At 35.9% G+C, this 24,529-nt stretch overlaps 1 protein-coding gene across 1 annotated transcript in view; it reads right to left on the bottom strand.

Annotated features, from left to right (window-relative positions):
* Positions 1-24,529, bottom strand: part of TTC29 (tetratricopeptide repeat domain 29) — a 287,488-nt gene that overhangs the window by 203,900 nt on the left and 59,059 nt on the right. The window contains exon 7 of the mRNA XM_074231575.1: positions 4,742-4,954. Coding sequence (XP_074087676.1) covers positions 4,742-4,954 — 213 coding nt within the window. The remainder of the gene's footprint in view (positions 1-4,741; positions 4,955-24,529) is intronic.

The following is a 24,529-nucleotide window of genomic DNA, read 5'->3' as shown; positions in this document are numbered from 1 at the left end:
TTTTTGCAAGGCAATGGGGTTAAGTGACTTGCCCAAGGTCATACAGATAAGTAATTATTTAGTATCTGAGGTTCCTGACTCCAGGGCCAATGCTCTATCCACTGTACCACATAGCTTCCCCTTAAATTTTTTTAATTTTTAAAATTTAAATTCTTAAAATTTTTTTCCCAATTCTTTCCCCCTTCCAGCCCTTCCTTACCCAATGAGAAGACAAGTAATATATTAATTATACATATAAAATTATGCAAAACATTTCCATATCAGCCATGTCACCAAAAAGCAAAAAAAAAAAAACAAAGGAAGTTTAAAAAGTCTTGTTAGGTGGTGCAGTTCATAAAGCACTGGCCCTAGAGTCAGGAGGACCTGAGTTCAAATCCAGCTTCAGACACTTAATAATTACTTAGCTGTGTGACCTTAGGCAAATCATTTAACCCCACTGCTTTGCAAAAAACAACAAACAAAAGTTTGCTTCAAGCTGAACTTCATGAGTTCTCTGTCTAGAAATGGATAGAATTTTTAATCATGAATTCTTTAAAACTGTAAATAATTTTTAAAATAGTTTGAGAACTGTATTTTCATATAATTGGTTTCCTTTTGAATTCATAAATTTTATTTTATGCATTTAAAATATTATTTTGAGAAGAGGTTCATAGGCTTCACTAGGATGCCAAAGGAGTCCATTATATACAAAAAAGTTAAAAAAAGTTCTATAACTTCAAAGCTTATAGAGCACTTTCTTCACAGCAACCCTGAAAGGCAGAGAGTACAGATATTACCATTCCTATTTATATACTAAGAAACTAAGGTTCATAGAAGGACTAGAGTAAATTATGGCTATCATTTTATTGTTAGTATTTTTAGACAAAATGAACATATTCTTCAAAGAAATTATAGTAATATGATAGACTTTTTGGGGGTTGTTTTCAAATTTAGAGGCTGGGGCAGCTAGGTGGCATAGTGGATAGAGCACCAGCCCTGGAGTCAGGAGGTTCTAAGTTCAAATTTGACCTCAGACACTTAATAATTACCTGTGTGGCCTTGGGCAAGTCACTTAACCCTATTACCTTGCAAAACCTCCCCCCCCAACAATTGGAGGCAGCAAGATAAGTATTAGCTGATTGTGACCATGGACAAATCACTTAAAAGCTAATCAATAGCAATTGACAATATTAATTTAATATATAATAATACGATATAACATTATAATACAAGCTAGGTGTCCCAGAGAATACAGTGCTGGGCCTCAAGTCAGGACAACTTGAGCTCAAATCACACTATCTGTTTGACCCTGTGCAAGTCCCTTAACCCTGTTTGCCTCACTTTTGTCATCAGTAAAATGCACTAGAAAAGAAAATGGCAAACTACTCCAGTATCTTTGCCAAAAAAACCTCAAATGGGAGCACAACTGAACAACAACAAAGAATAATTAGCAAAGCTTATATCCATTTGCTTATATTCAGCTTAAAAAGAAACAGTTTCAGTAAAGCTTAATGCTATGATCAGATATTTTAGTATGGAAATGAGAGCTGGCTTTTTATCCCATGATAAATTCTACATATTTTCATGTAAATTCAAAACAAAATTTTATTTGTTGGTGCCCTTTAAGATCTATGACTAGGGTGGTAGATTCCTTATTTTAAGAAAGGAGCTCCCCCCACTGTATTTAAAATGGATAATGCATGAATGAGCTAATCACTCTTATCCACAACCAACACTCAGTCAGAGGTGTTTAGTCATGATGTCTATTATATAGCAACAGAGAAGTTCACACACATCAAAATTCACTTACATCATCTTCCAGTGTACAGGGGAAAAAAATTCTTCATTGGTCTTTGGCTGAGTGTTTCAGATCTGAGTGCATTACACCTGGGAAAACTTCAAATGTGGGGATGATGGATATGGATTTCAGAGTCTATTTACACATACATAGAATCAAAGTCTTTTAATTACTTTAATTCCCCTGAAACCAAAATCTTTGGAAAAGAGAAGCAATGCTGTACTGTTGGTTCAAATAATGAATGGTAAAGCTGAAAACAGAATTTAATTTATCCATTGTTTTGTTGTTCTATTAGTCCTACGATTAAGTTTTGGCTATTTCTGCTACAATGCTCAGGACCATTTACAAGGAAATAGTAAGCCTTTTGGAAAAAAAAGCATCTCTTTGTTTTAAATACATGGAAGTGGAAAAGAATTTTTCTTAGGTTCATAAACTTGGAGTTGAAAGGGACCTTAGAGATCATGTAAACAAATTCCTCCAATTTACAATTGAGGAAACTTTAGTCCAGATTAGTTAAATGACTTGCACAGGGTCACAGAGGCCAGTAGAAGAATGAGGATTTGAAAATAGAGCTTCTGACTGCAAATCTATCATATTTTTTCCTGAATTTTTGGATTGGCCCAAACAGTTTTAATTATCTGTACTCACAGATAAAAATGGTCTAGTGGCTAGTCCTCCAGGCCTGGAATTAGGAAGATTGGATTTCAAATCTGGTCCCAGATACTTACTAGTAAGGCAAGTCATTTAATTCTGTGTGCCTCAGTTTCCTCATCTGTAAAATGAGCTGGAGAAAGAAATGGCAAACCACTTCGGTGACTTTGCAAAGAAAACCCCAAATGGGGTCATAAAGAGTCAAACATTACTGAAATGGCTTTAAGGACAACAACAAAAACAGATTTAAAAAATCTGAGGAATTTCAATCAGTGTGTGTGGAGTTCATTAGGAAACCATACAATGGAACTAAAAAGAAATGATATCACCTTCAAAAAAAAGCTTTACTATAATGCCTTAAAATATCTAATCAATCACATAAAGCAAACCTAACAATGCTTCATATTTCATAAACTGTATCATTAATAATGTTTCCTAAATTTTGGAAATACCACACATAATCTGATATTGAAAACTAATTCTTGGAAGTAAATTTGTTCTTTTTTGTTTGTTAATTTTTGCAAGGCAATGGGGTTAAGTGGCTTGCCCAAGGCCACACGGCTAGGTGATTATTAAATGTCTGAGGTCAGATTTGAACCCAGGTACTCCTGACTCCAAGGCCCGTGCTCTAATCCACTGCGCCACCTAGCTGCCCCAGTAAATTTGTTCTGAATATCTTCCTCCAGATGAAAAAAAAAGGTATTCCCCTCCCCCTACCATTTGGTGATAGGAGATTGAGACTTGGAAAAGCCCTTAATTTTACAGATAAGAAAAATATCTGAAGTAGAGTGTAAACCTAGGTTTTGCTGATTACAATTTCATCACACTTTCTTGGATTCAAAATTAAGAGTCTGGTCTCAGACAAATATTTGGAGTTGTTTACGAATTATCTAGCAAAATATGGTCCTATAAAATAGCTGGTCATGATTAATCCAGAATTCAATGAAGTCTAAATATTTTACCATACTAATAATATTTCACATTCACAAGATGCAATTATATAAATTCTCACTTGATCATTGAAAACTCACATCTGAGTCTTTGTGTTTCCATTTGGGATTTTCTTGGCAGAAATACTGGAGTAGTTTGCTATTTCCTTCTCCAGCTCACTTTACAGATGAGGAAACTGAGGCAAACAGTGACTTACCCAGGGTCCCCTAGTTAATGTCTCCCATCAGGGTTGAACTCAGGAAAACGGGTCTTCCTTATTCCACTAGTTGCACCCTTTCTTTCCAAGACAAACATGATGGTTACCATTTTAATAAAAAGGAAATTAAGACTTAGAAGTCAGAACTATAACTAGCAATTTTGACACTCAGGACAAGTAATGCAGAAGTGTGTCTAGGACATTAGCAGCTACGATCACATTTTAAAAAAATGTTTCAATTTTCATAGTGAAAGCATAATAATCATGGAGGGAAACCAGTCCCTTTCAACAAAGGTGACTTCACCAGAGCCAGGATTAGGAATAAGAGGAAAGTTTGTTCCCCTTTTTTTCTCATCTCGGAGATGCTTCTAGGTTAAAATAATTTATGAGGATCACAGGATGAAAAGCTGGAAACAACTTCGGGGAATTTTTCATCCAACTCCTTGCCTTTTTACAGTGAGACTATGAAAGCTCAGAAGGGTGATGACCCCCCTCCCACCCCCCCCAAATGGTTAAGACATTTGTTAAGTTGAAAAACTGGAATCTAAACCCAATAATTTTGACTCTAAATTTAATGGTTTTTCTTTTACACCACAATCCCTAACATGAATCTCATGAATTACTTATCCTGTGAATCTGTTCCTGGGCTTTTCTATATATATGTTATGCATAGAAAATATCAGCCTTCATAGAGTTACTTTTCATGCTGTTTGTCTTAAATAAATTAGTCATACTCAGAAACTCCTACCTATTTCACTGAAAAGACCACTGAATTCTTATGACAACCAAAATTCAGTTTCTTTCTTTTTCCTAATACCTGATGCTTATGTACAATGAAAGTGTATAACCTCAGGAAAAAAATTTTAACTTTCATAAATGACCCTAACTTCTGATTACGGGCTCCTTATTTTACAATGTTGTTCCCAGAAGATGGCATTTTTGGAGATAAAGCTTTCCAGAAACTAATGGATTCTTTGTGGTCAGCAAGGAGGCACTTTGGTTTTTATAGTGAAATTTGGAAGTATATTGATGGCATTTGTCTTTGAATTTCATTGGAAATAATCACCCAGTCAAACAGTTGACAATTTTTACTTTGCTCCTGGGAAAGCCTGGAACGCTACATTAATGGAAGGAAAGTGAGTATGTGTATTTTTTTTTCTACCCACCTTCTTTGGCTTTTTCACGGGCTTTCAGTAGAGTCCTGATGGCCTGTTTGTGTTGCTTGTCATTCAGCATGTTTTCTGCTCTCGATGTGTGAATCCTCTGGAGATTTTTGCAGGCAATGTTGTTCAAAAGGTTGCCATTCTGATCTTGCCATTGCCGTCCCACTGTCATTTCATAGAAGTTTTCATAATGCTCAGCAGCTTCTGCAAGCTGACCTGAAGAACATAAGCCATTCATAAATACAAATTAGGCGAATGCTTCAAATTTTGTGTATGTCTCAAATTTTGTCTGTGTCCCACAATGAGGATACAGAATTACTGGGGGTGTGGTGGTGAGATGCCCAGAAGGACTGGCAGATGAAGCAAGGTGATTGAGGATTCATAATACTTCACTGTTTAAAGGGTGACAGCTGGAAAGGAAGGCCAACCCAAGAGGACCTTGAATTTAGCATTTTTGCTAGACTTATGGTCAATCACCTCTAAAAGATTGAGTTTGGCTAGCATGACTTGAGATGGATTAGTTATCTTTGAAGTTTCATTTTTGTATTCATCATCATAATGAAATCAAATATCCATTTTATAATTTTTAGCTTTCTGATAAGGGATCAATTGATTATAAATTTCAAACAACATTTCAAAGTATTTTATAACAAATCTGACTAAACTAAGAAACAGTTTTTATTCCCCATTTTATATTTGTGGAAACTGAGGGAAGCATAAGAGATTTGGCAGAAATGTGCAAAACTATAGCATAGGAAAGCTAATATTTAATACTACCTTTGGGTCATTTTATTTCTTAAAAATGTGAAGGAAACTTTTTTTCTAGTAGGGATGTTTACAACTGCACAAAGCTAATTATATTTTACTCATTAATATTCATTATTTTCTGAAAATGAGTAAAAAAAAATGGTAACTACTGACATTTCCCAATTGGGGCTCCCTAGAAGTCAGCCCTGAACTATAGGCAGCCTATATGCTGACCACAAAAATTGCCTTTTCCTCACCAAATAAAGATCACCTACAATGAACAGACTAGTAGTATTATTATTTTCTTAAAGTACAATCATGTTTTCTATTGTCAAAGGGTACAAAAAAAATTGGCTTAATCCCCTTGGTTGATGAAACCACATCTAGGTAAGACCATACCATTAATTTCCTCAGATAAGAATAATCTTGTATTCAGTTATCATGAAAATAGTTATGCTATTAACATTTCCCTTTAAAACTGTGACAAGATAATATGAATAGATGTGAAAAACAACCCAATGCAAAGATTTTAACTTTTCCATTTATTAATAGTAATCACAAAATAGTGGTGAAATGGAGGAGAAGAGGAATCTTTAGGTTTAAGAAAATATTTCCAAAAACTCACTAAAGCTGGGGACACACTCATTCAATTTAATACAGTATCTTAAGATTCAATGTTGAGAACATTTTTTTAAATATGATTGCTGATGAGGTTTTATTTCATTCCATGGAAGCATCTCTATTCCCAATCCCCCATAGATCTTACCTGTCTAGTATACACAACCCTACTCTAAACTGGTGGTTGGGTGGATAGAACACTGGAGGCCTGGAGACAGGAAGACCCAAGTTCAAATCCAGACTCTTCCTAGTTGTATGACCCTGGGCAAATCTCTTAATGTTTTGATTGCCTGACAACGGATCCAATCCACGAGAGAAAGAAATGGCAAACCACTCCAATGTCTTTGCCAAGAAAGCCCCAAATGAAATCACAAATTACTGGATACGAATGGAAAGACTAAGCAAAACAACTGTCACCAGAGTAGAGCACCATAATTTAGGAGCCTGATCCAAGGACAATGATAAAATTATATTAATATAAGTCGCACCTTAGGGTGTACAAAGTGCTTTGCTCACAAAACTTTGACAGCAAGTAAGATTATTCTAACAGTTTTACAGCTGAGAACATTTGAACTTAGGGAGGGGTAAAGTAGATTATCCATGGTCCTACGCCCCAGCTCAAAACTTGAACTCAAACCCAATTTTCTGACATCTTGACCAATTTGCTTTCTACTACACAATGTTGTAGAAACCAGGATAGAGAGGGAAACTTTAGAATAATGAATCAGCAGTAAGAAGACCTGAGTTCTAGACCTGATTTTGCCAGTAGTTAGAAAATGGATCTTGGGCAAGATACTATAATTTTGTGGATTTAATTTCCTCAGCTGTAAAATGAAGGAGTGGATGAAATGTTTTCAATAATCTAATCTAATTCCCTCATTTTACAGTTAAGGAAACTGAAGCAAAGAGAGGGGGTATTTCTTTTCTGTAATATCACAATAAGTAACAGATGTGGTATTCAAACCAAAGTATGGCAGTTATGATTTAATTGGACTCAATTGTCAAATGGCCCTTTCTAAAATGTAAGTCTGGTCATGTCACCTAAACAACCCCCTCTTTCTTCCATTCAAATGACTCCAGGACCTCCTTATTGCTTACAGGATAATGCAACATAATAATATAAAATAACAATAAAAAAATATATAATTTTAAAATTCTTGTTTTCACTTTTAAAGTCCTCCAGAACCTGGCCCCTTCCTACCTTTCCAACCTTTTCAGCCCCTCTCCTCCTCTTCCCCCCAAATTCCCCTACAGTGTCTTCCCATGTTCCTTGCAAAAAACATGCCTAGCCTGGGCATTTTCATTGGCTGTAACCCAGTCCTGAATTTCTCTCTTGCCTCATCTCTGCCTCTTGGTGGCCCCCTCCTCCTTCAAGTTTCTAAAATCCCACCTCCTGCATAAAGCCTTCTGGATTCCCTTTAATGCTGGTGCCTTCTCTCTGCTGAATATCTCCATTTTATGCTGTCAATGTCTTATTTGTAAGTAGATGTTATCATGATGTCTTCCTCTTTGAACTGAGAGTTCCTTGAAGGCAGGAACTTTTACCTTTCTTTGTAACCCTAGAACTCAATATAGAGAATTCTTAATAAATTCTGGTTGACTGATTAGTATTTTTTAGACATTTTATGATTATAATAAGACTAGCACAGGTACAATGGCAGCTAGTGTAACAACCAGGGTAGACATGGGGAAAAGAGATGGCACTTACGAATTAAGAAGAATAGAACTGAATTTGGTTTGGAATACTTATTGTTTGTGCCATTACAGAAAAGAAGAGACTTCTTTCTATGCCTCGGGTTTCCTTAGTTGTAAAATGAGAGAGAGATTAAATGAGGTCCTTTAGATTGGATTAGATTAAATGAGATTGGATTTCTAAGATTCTTTCTAACTCTAATCCCCATGTTTTAAGTCCTGTTCTTTTTCTATCTTGGCATGTTAACAAGTTTAAGTCACTCTCTAGATATAAAGACCTACTCCCAGTCCTAAATTCCCTAATTTATCTTGGTCTAGTCTAGTCTACAACTACTACAACCAACGAATTTCCTAAGATTCCTCACAATCTTGGTTCTACTCCACCCTAGATCATCTTTAACCCTTTCCTGAAATGTTTACTCTTCCCCTTGTTGATTTCCTTTCTGTCCATTCATGCTGTCCCTTGGGGGTTTCTGCCAGAAGGGATGCAAATTTTCCATTTCTTTAAGAAACATGGATTTCATCATGAATGAGTCAGTAAATGAACTTGCAAAAACTTGGATCCTTCTGGCTATAACTGTACACTGAAACTGTGACTTTAGAAGGTCTTGTTAGAATCCTAGGGTTAGATATTACAAAGTTATTACATTGTAATGTAATATTTGTAAATAAAAGATTAAACTTTTTTTTTCTAAATTTTGTTTTTATTTGCTCAGATGTGAGTGATTTATTGGTACAGGGAACTCATGATCTGGAATTAATGTCACTTGTCTACTAGTCTTATAACTCAAGGTCTTAGAGAGTTGCCTGAGGATATTAAGAGATTGTGATGTTCAAAGGCCTGTGACTAGTATTGCCAGAGATAGGACTTGAATCTAGATCTTCTGGACTTTAAAACTAGCCTTAAATTCAATCTACCACAATACCACAAATGTCTCTGGTACATAAAAAACCCCCAAAGTTATAGATTCAATGCATATTGGTCTCTTTAATCATATTTGCCATTTCTTTTTCAAACAGTGAACAATAAAATTTTAAATTAGAATTTTATGAAAACCTATGCTTTAATTATTACAAAAGTTTTACATTATTTAAAGTCTAAATAAGATTATAAATTTAAATAAAATTTAATTGAAAATTTAAAAAATTAGTGTAACTAACAAGGAGGAATTTGGCAAAAGACCATTAATATGTTTGCCATGTTACTAAAGAAATATGTAGATGCAAACATGAGGAATTCAATTCAATTGATTTTAATAATGATCTATTATGCATCCAACATGTACAGAATACTGTGCCAGGTGCTATCAATAGAAGACAAAAATAAAATAGCATCTGTCTTCACAGAGCGCATGTTCTAATGTGGAGCTAGAAGAAGACAAATTTTTCCCCATTTGATTTACTGGTTTATTTATTCAAGTTTGTCTACTTTTTACCATGTGTCTTGAGGAAATAGGAACAAATCTCACAATCATTACTATGAATCTGAAGATATCTACATCTCTGTCTATCAATATCTATCCATCCATCTGTCCTTCTGTCTATTTATTTATCTTATCCATCCATCCATCCATCCATCCATCCATCCATCCATCCATCCATCCATCCACCTATCTCTCTCTCTCTCTCTCTCTCTCTCTCTCTCTCTCTCTCTCTCTCTCTCTTCTCAGGGAAAGTTCTGATACTTTGAAAATTGAGGATTCCCATAGCAATGGTATTTATCTATGTATTCCTTTATGAAAATCTGAACTTGTGTCTTCATAGGTAGAGGCTGAACTCCTATATCAGAGTAAAGATTCCCTACACCAAGGCAGATCAGGATTTTGTTCCCAATGAGGAATCTTAGAGAATTGCCCCTGGGTATAGGGAGTGACCACTTGATAGTGAACAAGGTCGAATGACCAGCAGAGACTAGAAGTACCTTCCTAATTTCAAAACTGGACTCCTGTCCACCTTGCAATAATGCTTCTCAGCAAGGTGATAAGCAAGTCCACAAAAAAAGCATTGTTGAACTAGAATCTCTTAAACTAAAATTTGTGAATTTCTTATCTATTTTCCCCAAGCTATGCAAAGAAATTTTTCCAGAAATAATTAAAAACTATTATGAAATGAAGTCAAAACTTTACAGTGGCCCCAGGATCATCTTCAAATCCATCATCCATCTGTCTTAATATAAATGTGAAGCAAGGTAATAAAACGCACTTGAGGAGACATATTATGAGCAGTTATGCTCATAACGAGACAACATTCCCTAACAAATGAAAATAGAATAAATTCCAGATATTTTTCTAATTGGATGGAGATGACATAAGGAGTAAGTCTGTATTTATAGTTCTTCACCTAAAGGAAAGTGCACTATTAAAATAAAACCACTGCCGGAGAATTTCACTTTAGCTAAAGCCCACACAAACGGAAACTCATCTATCTATTCATTTAAAAAAAAAAGAAAGAAAGGAAAAAAACACAAATAAAAACACATGAAGGTCTATAAACTCAAAAGCTGGACAGTAGGCTCTGGCTCACACTATGAAGGGGAAATAAGATTCCCTCTTTCTGGATATCATATCAGTCTTCTTCACCCCTTCTTCCCTTCTAACAACATCGCTGAAAGTTTATAGATATTTGTTACATCACAGCAGATGTCTTGAACAAATATTAAGCAAAGGAGAATGTATATGATCTCCACCATTTTAGGTTTTTTTTTTAAAGTAGAAAGATTGACTAGATATTAACACAAATGGGTTTAAATGTGAAGCTGCCATAAAAGCGGGCACATAAATGTAATTCTCCCAGCCGCTATTTTGATGCACATTTTTGATTCCATGAATATTTTATGAAATGGCCCAAACTCAAGCCATATAACATTCCTGCATTACTGATGCTTGCGCCCGTAAGCTACGAACATTAGAGGCATGATTGAGTGCATTAAAATGAACTCATTCAGCAGTGCATTGATTACTCGAAGGGAGAGGGAAGGGGGGGGAGTGGGAACAGAAAGGGGGGGGCAGGAACAGGGAGAGTAGGGGGGGAGGAGAAAAGATCCTCCTGCTCACCATAGAGCCCACAGAGCTGAAGTTTGCAACCTAGACATGAAGGCAGCATTTGTGAAGGATGCGCTATGATGCGCTATCCCATAAATAAAGCGCAGTTCTGCCTAGACCCGGCAGTAATTAGGGAAGGTGTTAATTATGTCCGAGGATTGCTTCTGGAATTGTTCAGGTAATTTAAAATGTCACCATCTCTAAGAGGCTCTGAGTGATCTGCTCCATGCATCAGCAGGACTGAGAGTAGCTAATTATTGCCACTTACAGCCGGCTACTGGAACATTTGCCGGTTAAAAAAAAAAAGAAAAAGAAAAAAAGAATGCGGCAAGAACAGTTGTACGAAAATAATTTGACAGGTCTATGAGGTACATTTCATCAAGGGTCCTGGTATAAACAGCCAAGTGCATTTAGCTCTAAATTGTGAACATTTGTGGAAGACTTTAGGGAAATATTCCACTTTAGTTTAAAACAACAACCTAAAGGAATAATAAAGCTTTATGTATATTATATTACATTTTAATCTGGAACTACTGGACATCTTTGGGAATGTTATTGTAGCATACAATGTAGACATAAAACCTGCTAGAATCAATATTGAACTGCAGCAAAGGAAGAAAGATGTTATTGCCTTTTTGTAAATAATAATAATAAAAAAACAACAAAACAACAACAGCCAAACAAGCAAAAAGTGATTTCTTTTCATGCCTGTTCAAAGGCTTGAACAGTTTGTATCATCTTTTGGCTTTCACATTCAATTATGAAAATGATTCCAGCAGAGTCTGTGATAAAATCCTGGGAGGTTTGTCACTCATTCTGGGGAGAGCCCCAAGGTCCTGGAGATTGTAAGTAGTTAGGAGGGATTTACGATGTCCTTAGTCTGATGTAGAATACTTTTAAAAGGGTCAAGAAGCAGAGCTTTTTAGTCTTTTTCTTTGTGACCCATAGGTTAGAAAGGTGGTTAGCAACTTTGGGAAAAGTCTAGAAGAAATCAAAAGCAATTTTTCTTCTAAAAGGACGATTACTTCAATCTTTTCAGTGAAAATGTTAGGTATTTTGATGAGGATGACCCTTGAGAACCACTCAGAAAACAGAAAGGGATTTAAATCAGAGGTAAGGGTCAGAGAAAAACCTAGACAAAGAGATGAGAGACAAAAACTCATGGAAGGGTTGCTATTGGCTTTGGTAATTCAATACACTTCAACAGTAAGTTCACTGTACCAGTAGTGGTGATTATCATAAAAAAAATACTATAAGCCCTCCAGGAGCTTATAGTTTTCTCAGACAATACAACCATAGTTAGATACATCAATATAAAGTATTGTAAAGTGATTCAAAGTCATTTTTAGAAAATAATGAGCAACTGTGGAGAAAAGACTGGGAAGTTGCCAAAAGGACTTCTGGAATAAGTTCCACCTGAATTATCTTTTGCACTAAGTGAGGGATTCTATGAATGGGAACTGAAGAGAGGGTGTAAATGGGAACTAAAGTAAATAGGCATCCAGTGATATGGGGAAGAACCAGAGGAAAAAAAAAGCATGGAGACAAACAATGTTTTTGTGAAACTTAAAAGGTCACTCTCTTACTGGAGTGTGGGGAGGGTAATATGAAATATTTGGAAAGGCAGCCTGGTGCTAGTTTAAACAAAAACTTCAAATATCACTCAGGACTCTGCATTTTGTTCTAGAGGGAGTTGGGAACCACTGAAGATTTTTGAGCAGGAAAAGTAGACTAATGATATCTGTGCCAATAAGAGAGTTGAGTAAAAATGTTGGCAATGCAGAAGGAAATCTAAAATTTTATCAGGGTCTATAAATAGTCTAAAGACTAAAGATCTAAATAGATCTTTGTATGTCTACAGATAAATAACCTATATCAAATTGCTTGCCTTCTCAAGGTGGGTAGGGAGGAAAGAGAGAATTTGGAACTTAATTTTAAAAGCAAATTGTTTTTAATGGGAGAAAAATAAAATACTAAATTAGTCAAAAGAAATATTATCCATTGCAGTATTGATTATTGGCATAGTGGATGGTGCAGGTGAGGTGGGATGTGTGACCTCAATTCAGGAAGACTCATCTTCCTGAATTCAAATTCAGCCTTGGATGCTTCCTAGCTGTGTGACCCTGGACAAGTCACTTTGCCTTGTTTGCTTTAGTTTCCACATCTATTAAATGAGCTGGAGAAGGAAATGGCAAACCATTCCAGTATCTCTGCCAAGAAAACCCTAAATGGTGTCATGACAAGTTAGGCATGACTGAAATGTCTGAACAACAGTAACATTGTTATTTATAATTAAAATGTTGAATTATGATGCCTGGTGACATAAATTTCTTTTCCCCCCAGAAGGTTCCTTCTATGTAAGTCATACTATTCTAGATCATCATAGACAACAGATGTTTCAGGCAGATTATTTCTGTCTGAATATGACCCTTGATAAGCTGAAAGGCATTAGTCAGCTTTGGCCTTAAAAACTGTTATCTGATGTATTGAAATTTGTAAGAGGGGTTGGTAGAAGCTGAACTGGGGATGGGAGTTGGAGGTGAGCCATTCTTAGGTAAAATCAATACTGTAATATTCTGATGGATATGTGATTTCCTGAATGTGAGCATTCCCTCCAGTGATGTAGAGCTAGAAAATATGGATAACAACATTTACTCCTAATCTCACAGGATGATTTTGAAGATTAAATGAGAAAATAGATATAAAAAAGCACTTTCCAAAACTGAGTGCTACCTAAATGTTAACTATTGTTATGCAATCATTGCATCTAAATCTCACCACCTATATTCTACTTTCCCATTAATCAGTCATATAGAGGTGGGAAGGTTGTGCTTTCCTCCTCCAGTGGTTTGAGTATTGGACTTATTTGAACCTCAGTTCAAATCAAGCTTCAGACACTTACTACTTTTGTGCAGTTATGTGACCCTGGGCAAGTCACGTAAACTTTGTCTGCCCTTGGTTTGTTTAGTTAGCACCTACCTCCCATGTTTGTTGTGAGAGTAAAAAGAAATATTTGTAAAGAATAGTGCAAACCTTAAAGCATCATATAAAATGTTTGCTTGCTATAATTTTCATTACTATTACTATTTAACTTTGTATAGAAACCCAGGAATACCACTGCCAAAGTAAATCAAATGAAAAAATTGGAATAAGGAATGAATCTGCGATAATAAGCTTTGTCTGGTTGAATATTTTCTTATTTAACATAAATTATATTTTATTCCTTCCATCCATTTTACAATAAAGTGCTGAAGGGAAGCTAAAAACTGAGAGTTAGACTGAACTTAGTCCTGATATCCTTTCTGCTCATAAACTGTATTATGATATGGAAAATGAAGAATATTTCAAAACCAGCTATTTACCTCATTCAAAGGTCTGAAAAAACCCCCTCATCATTAGGTACCACAATTCAACCTTCTATCAACAACAATTAGTTGTTACTGTAGTCATTTCAGTTGTGCCCAACTCTTCATGACCCTACTTAGTGGTTTTTTGGCAAAGATGCTGGAGTGGTTTTAGTCTTACCTTCTTCAGTTCATTTTATAGATGAAGAAACTGAGGAAAACAGTTAAGTGACTTGCCTAAGGTCACACAGTTAGTAAGTGTCTGACGGAGGAAGTCTTCTTGACTTCTGGCACTCTAATCACTATGCCACCTAGCTATCTGATAAACAATATAACATTTTTAAAAAGTCAATTATCTCTCAAAATATCTATTCTTAGGAGGCTGAAAAGACGAGTTCAAATTTCACCTCATATGCTTAACTAGGTGTGCAATTTTGGCAATTTACTTAATCTTTCAGTTTCTTCATCTGTAAAATGAGGATAATAGCATCTACCTCCCAGGTTGTTGTGAGATAATTAATGTAACATAGTTCGAAAACCTTAAAGCACTAAATAAATGCTAGCTATTATGATTAATATTATTATTAATAATAATAACATCATCATCATCAATATTACTGGCTCTCCAATAACATGAATATGTTGTTCAAATGCTCTTTTCTCCCAGTGTATCTGAGGTTCACCATTTTGGATTAAATTAAAGATGACATTAAATTAAAAAATAAAAAAAGTGGCTCAGTGAATAGAAGGCTGAGGGGGACTGGAGTCAGCAAGACTTGGATTTAAATCCCACCTCAGATCCCAGCTGTGTGACGCTGGGCAAGTCATTTAACTCTATTGCCTCAGTAAATGGCAAGCCATTCTAATATCTTTGTTAAGAAAACCCCAAATGGGGTCACAAAGAATCAGACAAAAATGAAACCAATGAACAACAAAAAGATAATAGTCCTCAGTTGAAAAAGTTCAAAAATTTCCCAACTTTTCTTTATGTGATCGTATTATTAATTTCAAAAATTGCAAAACATTCATGTGTCAATTGGCAAGAAGGTACATTTATCTAACTGAAAAATATTCACAATCCTCCCAGTCAATGGCACTGACTAGAAATTTGGGAGAGGCTGGGAGAAGGAATAGAGGATCTTCATTCAACTGTGGGGAACTAGGCCTCCAGAAAAGTTTATTCAGGATGGCAAGAACTATAGGCAACAATCCCAGTCCTTGTAAAGCTTTGAAACAGAAAAACCCACTGCCGAGCAGGCAGCTCTGAATGTGGTACCGTTGTCTCAGTACTACTCGTTAAGCAGTAAATAATTAATATACCCTGAAAAAGACAGGTAAAATACAAGCAGCAATGTCAGTAACATCAACATGAAAGGGAAGAGAAGAAAATGAATAAAAAAAAAAGGCAATGAAATAATTCATTTGAAGCTTTAATAAAGTTTCATTTGCAGTCTTGTTTAAAGATATATCAGACTTTAGGGATGTAACCTAATTACATTTTTATTCTAAGTTCTATTCAAAGATCTTGGACTTTGATTCTTTAACACAGATCAAACATGGTATAATTTTCTCATGGCTATCAATACTTTAAAAGGATCTCTTCATTAAATACTATATGGTCTTAGGAACATGTACATAGGGTTTGTGAAGAATAAACTGATATTCCCCCAAAAGGTAACAATTAATTTCTATCAAGACAGAAATGCTAATTCACTTAATTTCTGGATTTTTTTTTAGCTTTCTAGTGTATTTATGCTCCTGTAGGAAAATGCCTTGATTTCTTACATTTGCATAATTAAATTTACCTTCAGAAAGGGAAACAATAGTTTTCATTTATCCAACAGTTTTTGCAGCCATTCTAAGAAGTTATTTGAAATGAAATGCTAGTGCTTCAGTGAAATTCAAAGATAGGAAACAAAAGAGATTTTTCCTACTGAAAACATTGTGGTTATTAGTGCTTCTTTGAATGTGGCTGGCAAGGTAATAATTTTTATTAATTTACACTAAGAAATTTCCATTTGAATAATATGTATATTTTTCTAAACAGGTCCCATGAAAAGTTATCTTAAAGTGTAAACCTAGAAAATTTCTAAAAGTTTGTGAAAAGTAAACAGTTTTGACAGGGTAGATAGAGAGCTGAATTTGGAGCTATTTTGGAACTAGGGTTCAAGGTCTGGCTCTGACATAGGGCTAGAAATGCAACCCTGGATGATCAATTAATTTCTCAAGTGTTCTAGTAAATGCTCCATGACTACCAATTGCTGAAGTTATTAACCTTCACTGATAAGAGGAAGATTCCTCAGTGTGCATTCTAATGAAGACCCAAAGAAATTACAGGTCAAACCTAATTTTACCCTTCAAAACCAGTTTTAGATTTTTTGTTTTGTTTTAAATCTAAAACTATGAGATTGCAAGATGACTTTATCATATTAAGAGGATAAGACTCAAAGATCCCAATAGAAAAAAAAATACATGAGGAGAGATCTGGATTATCCTTTCAATAACCCTTGGGAACCTCTGCTGGAGTTTTTAATCCAAAATATCCACAATGCCCATCATTGAATCTTTTCTCCCCTGGGGTAAACATTTATTAAGATGTTCTTTATCAATTCAATTGTCATTTTCTCCTGTATCATCCAGTATCTAAAGCACCTTTCATTGTTATCAATTTTAAAAGGGGGTGGCAATTTAAATTGAAAACACAAGTTATTTAAATACAGGAAAACAATGCTAGGCTTGTTAAAAGTCTATTAAAAAACATTTTGCATGTATGGCATAGTGAGACACTACCTTACTACTATCTGTACATAAATAAGATTTAGCAGAGAGAAGAATCATATTTACCAGAATGGAAACTTTCTGATATTGACTGCAGAGACTACAAGAAAGAAATAATTTTTTTACAAATGTTAATAAATCATAAACAGAAATACATATCTGACAAAGATATGTAGGAAGATGTGCTCCCTGATCACACATCTTCTCTGTGGGTATGCCCCCCCCCACTGGAGGTAGAGTGGCCTGTGGGAGAGTGTACCTCATGTTACATGGGGGGATCTTGTCACTTTATTTGCTATGCTGTTTGATTAAATGTCCTTTGCTTTGAACTAATCTGTTCTTTTGTTGGCTTGTAAAAGTAAATACATCAGTGGGGGCTTGGAGCTCTGATTTGGGAGGGGGTTGTTGCTAAGCCACAGAGGGCCTCGCTGGGATAGTTTTTTTGATATGAGTATGGTCCCAGAAATTACAATATTTTATTTGCTACTTGAGTCTTTTGTTATCTCTCACATGTAAATACTATTGATTCTCTATCATTTCTTTTTAATTTACCCTTCCTTTCCATTTACACAACTATCATCTGAGCTATTTGCTTCCCTGTTTTCAGTCTTTCCAATCTTTCCTCAGTGACATCTGGCCTCCATAATTGTATACTCCTAAGAACTCTTTCAAGTTTTCATCCTATCATGTAGACAGCACATTTGAGTTCAAATCCCAACTCACCTATTTATTATTTATTTGCTCACAAATTCTTTAACTCTCAGGAATCCCAATTTCCTCATCATATAATGAAGGAGTTGAATAGGAAGACTTATAAATTCCCTTCTAGCTCTCCTTCTGGGATCACATAAAAACTTCTCAGATGAGCATTTTTTCCCCAATGTATTTGTGTTTCATCCTCCAATGAGATAATTATAACTCATGTTTATATGTCTTTTGGGGTTAGAAGACCCTTTATTGACAACTACCTCATGAGAGGACACAAGATTCTCCATTTTACAGATGAGAAAACTGAGAGACCCATTATATAAGTGACTTGTACATAGTCACACACATATAGCAAGTGTCAGAGGCAGGATTTGAATCCACATCTCTTAATTTGAAGCCAGGATTTATTCTGCTCACAGTTCCCTGAAGGTGACAAAGACCGATAACTTTTTTTTATGAATTCTAAAACACCTGGCACATTGAGGATCTTCAAATAAATACTTACTTAATGATTATTATTCACACTGATGGATGAAGATAATAAGATAATAGAAAATGGATGGTAAAATTATAAACAATTTCATATTTTCTTAGATGCCTAACCATATCTTATCCATAGTTTGGCTATCATAAGAGATTGAAAAAATGAGTACAAATAAAGGCATGAGTTTATCTAGATTGTCTTCTTGTAGACCCCCACACTGGTTTTTTTTGTAGACAAGAGAACTCATTAGATCATAAGCATGTCACTGGCTCTCTCTGAGGCTGTGTTTTCACCTACAAAATTGGAATAATGCTTAGTTTAGTGTCTACTTCTCAGGACTGTTTGTTGTTGTTCAATCTTTTTAGTCATATCTGACTCTCTGTGACTCCACATGAAGTTTTCTTGACAAAGATATGTAGAGGTTTGCCATTTCCTTCCCCAGTTCATTTTACAGATGGGGAAATAGAGGCAGACAGGGTTTAGTGATTTGCCCAGGGTCACACAGCTATAAGTGTCTGAGTCCAGATTTGAACTTAAGAAGATGAGTTCTCTTGACTTTCAGGCACTGGACTTTGTCCATAATTTTGCCCATTTATTATATTGTCAAAGAAAGGGACATGTCTTCTGTTTGGAGGGCCTACCTCTACCACCTCTGCTTAAGTGAATCCTCACCCCATAGGACCCTTAAACAAAATTATTGCAGATAATTAGGTAATTTGTCAAGGTTTGCAAAGTACTTTCCCAACGTGACCTTATTTGATCTTCCAGACCTACCTAGGAACTCTTTATTGTGGGTGACAATCCCCACTGTGTAGACAGATATGTTAAGTGATATGTCTAAGGTTATTATAGCTAGGAAAGATCTAAGGCAAAATTTAAAAATAGGTCTTCTACCTTTAAGTGCAGAATCAGAGCTTTAAAAGGTAGAGGAATATTTAAAACGTGTCTAATTCAATCTCTAAAAAAAAAAAAATTCCCAATCAAGTTTTGAAAAACTAAAATTTTTCAATGAAAGATTATTTGACAATTCAAAAGTTTTGGAGTTGGTTTTTGTTATCCCATAGGAAAGTTATTTTCCTAGACAATCACTTACATCATTACAAGTTAGATATTAATTTATAGTTTACAATAGAGATGTGGTTATTATAGAGTTTCACCAAAATAGGAATACTCTGAAATGTTGCCTAAATCAACATGGATTGTAGTCAACTAGTTAGCGTATTATAATCAAGTCTAAGATTGATCTTGAAAACCCTCCTAAGTGACAGAAAGTAGTGCCTTCCTGGAAATCTTTAATACTATGGCTGGTCAGAAAGTGGTTGGTCATAAGCAAGTGCTTGTGCATCATTTACCTGCCCTATCCAGAACACCTATACAAGCTAGTTAGTTTACCAGTGTCCATAGGCCCTTAACAGAACTGAAAGGATCATAGAGTACATTTTAGGTCTGAAACAGCATAATTTTTGCTCTCACTCTAGGTAAAAACCCTTGGGTCTGTCTCTAGGGACCTGGAGTCAGGAAGACTCATCTTCTTGAGTTCAGATCTGACCTCACACTTATAGCTGTGTGACCCTGGATGAGTCACTGAACCCTGTCTACTTCAGTTTCTTCATCTGTAAAAATTAGAAAAATGAGTAAAATTTTCTTTTTCAAAAAAATGCCAAATAAACAAGATATTACTGAAACAAATGAATAACAATAAAAATCCTTTTAATGTTATTCCACTTAACATTTGAAGCAGTTCTCTTCTTCCATAGCCCAGTGAGTAACAGTGCATTTGTGCATGCATAGAAGGTGTATTCCCTGGCTTTATTTATTTTAGGTCTGGTCTAGGTTCCTTCAGGCCTTCGAACTGCTACTCAGTGATAATTTATAGGCCAGGTGAGTGTTGGAGAGAATGGGTATGTATGTGCTTCCCTCACCCCATTTTATATAAATTATCTACAATGCTTATGGCAGCGGCAGGAGGGTTAGAAACAATGTTCTGCGAGTCTTCCTTTCAATCGTATGCAGATCATGTTCACCCTGGGAGCTGACAATAACCAGCTGATGTCCTAGTTAAATGATTTGTGAGTGTGCAGATAATTGGAAACTGTGATAAAGCTTTGAAGGGTTTTGAGCAGGTCAACACTTGCCCGGCTGAACAGGTTCTACTCACCACTGAAATGTCAATGAAGGGAAAAGACATGAATGGCTCAGTTAAGGGTCGGGAAGGAGAATTCAGTTGCAGTAATAACCTTCCTGAAGTCAGTCTGCTGTTGGGGCAACTGCGATCAGCCTGTTTATTTAGACATATCACGTTTTTCTCTCTTTAGAGGAAAGTGACCTATTCTCTCCATTGATAAATTCCTTGCTCTAAATAGTATCTCGGTTAACTGTCAGATCATTTAGGAGTATGAATGATTTAGCAAGGCAGAGAAAGTGGATCTGTATTTTTCACATCCCTGTATAACTGATAAGAAGTTAAGAGAAGTCAGGAAAGACTCTAACCTTAAAAAGTATTAACATGTCAGATTAGCAGTATGACAACACCAGTACTCTAGGATATACTCCAAAATATTACCAAGATTCTAGCAAGCCCAGAATGAAAAATGTTTAGATCGGTTTTCAGTCATTAAAACTTTAAGGGGAGGAAAAATATGAGATAATTTAAATTAATTTCTCAGCTCATTTTACAAATGCCACTATAAAATAAGCAAAAGGGAAAAATACTAAATGTGTTGAATCTTATAATGATCTAGGCCCAGAGATTATCAAGAGGAAAAGGCAGGGCTAAATGTATTTAGGAAATCTCAAAACTCCTCCAATGACCATAAACTTACCAAAGAAGCAAAAGGCCATTAAAAAAAAAGTAACATTGTACCACTGTTGTTAAATGGCAGCTAGTCATGGAATACATCTCTCAAGCATTAAAAATATATACCACACAGAGGAAAAAAGAGGGGTGCAGAGTGGGTATGAGGAGCCTGAAATATATGACCAAAGAGGAACTTGGGAGAATAGGAATAAAAAATTTCATTGAGAAATTGTATGTAAGAGATATAAAGATGTCTTCATTATATGGTGAGACACCAGAGCACTCCACTGATATCTCCATTAAGCCAGGAGAAAGCATGGAAGACCTCTAAGACATTGGGTAGACCCCTATGGTACACTCATGGAAAACCATACATCATAGTCACCCAAGAGGGAATGGCATGAATGAGTTATCTGCATCACTGGAGGGAATTACAAATTGAAAAGTTAATGGATTCATTTGAGTATTTACATTTATGAAACACAATTCAAGGAAATTCAACAAATGGTTGAACCACAAGAGGTAGTGATAGAACAGATGGGAAATCCTTGGTGGAGGAATCAGGGAGAATTGGGTTCAAGCACCACCTTTAATTCATTTACTTAACCTTTCAGAGCTCCAGGCAATTATGTCAATGTTCTAAGACACTTCCACACATTTAGTATTATTTCACTTTTGCTAATTTTATACTAGTTGTTATTTGTAAAAAGCGCTAAGAAAGTAATTTAAATGATCTCATATTTTTCCTGCCCTTAAAAGTTTTAATGCATGACATGCAATTGAATTGGATTTAAGTGGGGGGGGGGGGGGAAGAGAGGAGGGCTATGCAAAGTCACCAGTCTCACTTTCTCCTCCAGAGCTTTTTGAGCTCAGTGGACAGATATAGATCAGGATGACTGGAGATGACCCTGGATTCAGTGGCAGACCTTGGTTTTTTTTTAAACTGTCTTTACAAGTCTCAGTTTGACTGAGGCAATGCCCATTCAATGATTAAGGCAAGGTAAGAAATATGGGGGTGGGGGTGGAGTAAGATATGTTAATGAGGTATAATTAAGGAGTACAAATATCCAAAGGGATAAAAATACCTGTACTACTGACTTTGTGGAAAAAAAGTGCTTCATAACCTTAAAACTCTAGGTAGAGGTGAATGATTATGTAACTATTATTGTTTGAAATAAAGGAAGTTTCTAGACAGTGCTATAAGTAATGGGAAGAGGTAGAGAGTACTTTATGTTAGGGAAATCAGGGAAGACTTCATGAAAGAGAGAGGGGTCCTGAGACGAAAGATCACAAAAAAGAAATAGGGAAGGCCCAGGCCCCTAGAATGAATAAATGTGTGGAACTAAGAGACAGAATAAAAATATCAATGTATCTTATAAATGAAAATCCTTTTTTTTTTTTAGTGATCATAGAAAGAATAGAATAAAATTAGGCTAGATAGTTGAGTTGGCAACAGATTATTTAGGACCTCAAATGTCAGGCCAGGGAATTTGAACTTTGGCCTAGATGCAATGTTTTTGAAGGTTATTTGAAAAGGGTACTAGTAAGACCTGACCCTTAGGAGTATTGCTTTGGCAACTCTTCAGTGGAAGGACTGAAGGAGAAAGACTGGAGAAAGGACAGATCTGTCAGAGGACAACTACAATATTGCAGTGAATGGTGAGAAGAGAGCAAACATAAAAGACATTGTGAAGGCAGAATTGATAGGGCTTCACAACTGAACAGAGGAGAAGAGAGAGGAATAAGATAAAATGAATCTCAATTTTGTGCCTAAGTGACCAGAAGATGGCAGACTAGAAGAAAATTAGGAGACAGGTTTGTTTTTTGGGGAAAATAAAGTTCAATTTTAGATGTGTTGAGTATGAGTTGCTGATGAAACAAAAATGACCAGAAGACATTGGAAATGTTGAACTATGGGTTTAGGCAGAGACTAGGGCTATAGAAACAGATATGGGATGATAATTAAAGCCAGAGGAATGGTGGGAATAGTCAAGGGAGAGAACATAGAGAGATCAAAGGAAAATGCCAAGGGCAGAGACTTCAGTAACACTCATATTTAGGAATGTGAAGAAGGAGGATGATGAGTCAACAAAAGAAACTGATAGATAGGAAGACAGGTAGGAAGATGAAGCAAAAAGAACAGGTTCATTTGAGTTAAGATGCAGGATTCTCTAGTTAGGAAATGCATATATTTCTTAGATATTGGTTGGACTATTATAACTGAGTGAGTCAGATTCCCTGGATCTGTTACCCATAATCTGGCATCACTGAATTCAATAGTCTCTCAAACTATCCTTTGAGGAAGAGATTCCATAATGTTAAAAAACTGACTATAATTAATTTTTCTCTTTTCACCAGGAAAATCTCTATCTTGACTCTAGATTTGTTATTGTCCTTCATTCATTTCAATTGTGTTCGACTCTGGGTGACCTGATTTGGGGTTTTCTTGGCAAAAAGAGGTTTGCCATTTCCTGCTCCAGCTCATTTTACAGGTAAAGAAACTGAAGGAAATAGGGTTAAGTGACTTGCCCAGGGTCACACAGCTAGCAAATGTCTGAGGTCACATTTGAACTCATGACTTCCTGATTCTAAGGCCAGCGATCTATCTACTACTGCAACACTGCAACACATCTACTACTGCCTAGCTCTAGATAGATAAAGCCAAAAATATAGTTAGACTTGATTCTTAGGAATATTGAGTGAGCAGCTATATAGAGAAAGAATTGAAGAGTGAGAAAAGACCTGTTAGGAGGCAATTACAATGTGGCAGTATGAGTGGAGTGAAGAGGACTAACAAAGGCTCTCCCCCAGACCCAAGAGTCTAACTGGCTTCCTGATAGAGGCTTAGACCCTTTATTAGGAATTGTGATTGTAAAATTTAAAAATGAAATCTTCCAAAAGACTCTAAAAGTTACACATGCCAATGAGCATTATCTTTTCAGGTGGTCAGTTTGGGGACTTATTCACTATTTCTAACAAAGCTGTTGCTTGTCCTTCATTTTTGAAGGGGAGATGTCAGGACTTGTGAATTGGATTTAAGTGAGGGAGGGCTATGCAAAGTCACCAGCCTCACTCTCTCCTCTGGAGCCAGTAGCATGATATACATCAGGACTACTGGAGATGGCTCCTAGATTTCAAATAAAAGCCTACCACGAGCTATATTTTTGTTCTTTGAGGTTTAACCCAGTTACCCATTTGAGGAATTAACAAAAATTTAAGTGCTTATACTAAGCCAAGCACTCTGCAAACTACTACCTATACAAATACAAAAATAAAAAAGTCCTTTCCCTCAAAAAAACTTATTTTCTGCTGGGGAGTCAAGTATATAGATAACTAAGTAAATAGTATAAGTGTATTAAATTATGTAAGTATATAGATAAGTACACATTGATTGAACACAAGTTTGTTTCAGAAGGAAGGACATGAGCAACCGGAAGGAATGGTCCAAGGTTTCAACAGTTGTTGCCATGAGCTGGGTCTTGAAGAAAATAAGCTTCTAGGAGGTGAAAAGGAGGAAGGAGGGCATGGTGAGTCTACACTGCTAAGGCACAAACCAACAAATGTTTATGGAGCACCTGCCTC

This window comes from Macrotis lagotis, chromosome 3, assembly GCF_037893015.1.
Source record: "Macrotis lagotis isolate mMagLag1 chromosome 3, bilby.v1.9.chrom.fasta, whole genome shotgun sequence".
Taxonomy (NCBI): domain Eukaryota; kingdom Metazoa; phylum Chordata; class Mammalia; order Peramelemorphia; family Peramelidae; genus Macrotis; species Macrotis lagotis.
Note: the sequence above shows the minus strand (reverse complement) of the source record. Positions and strands in the feature narration are given on the sequence as shown.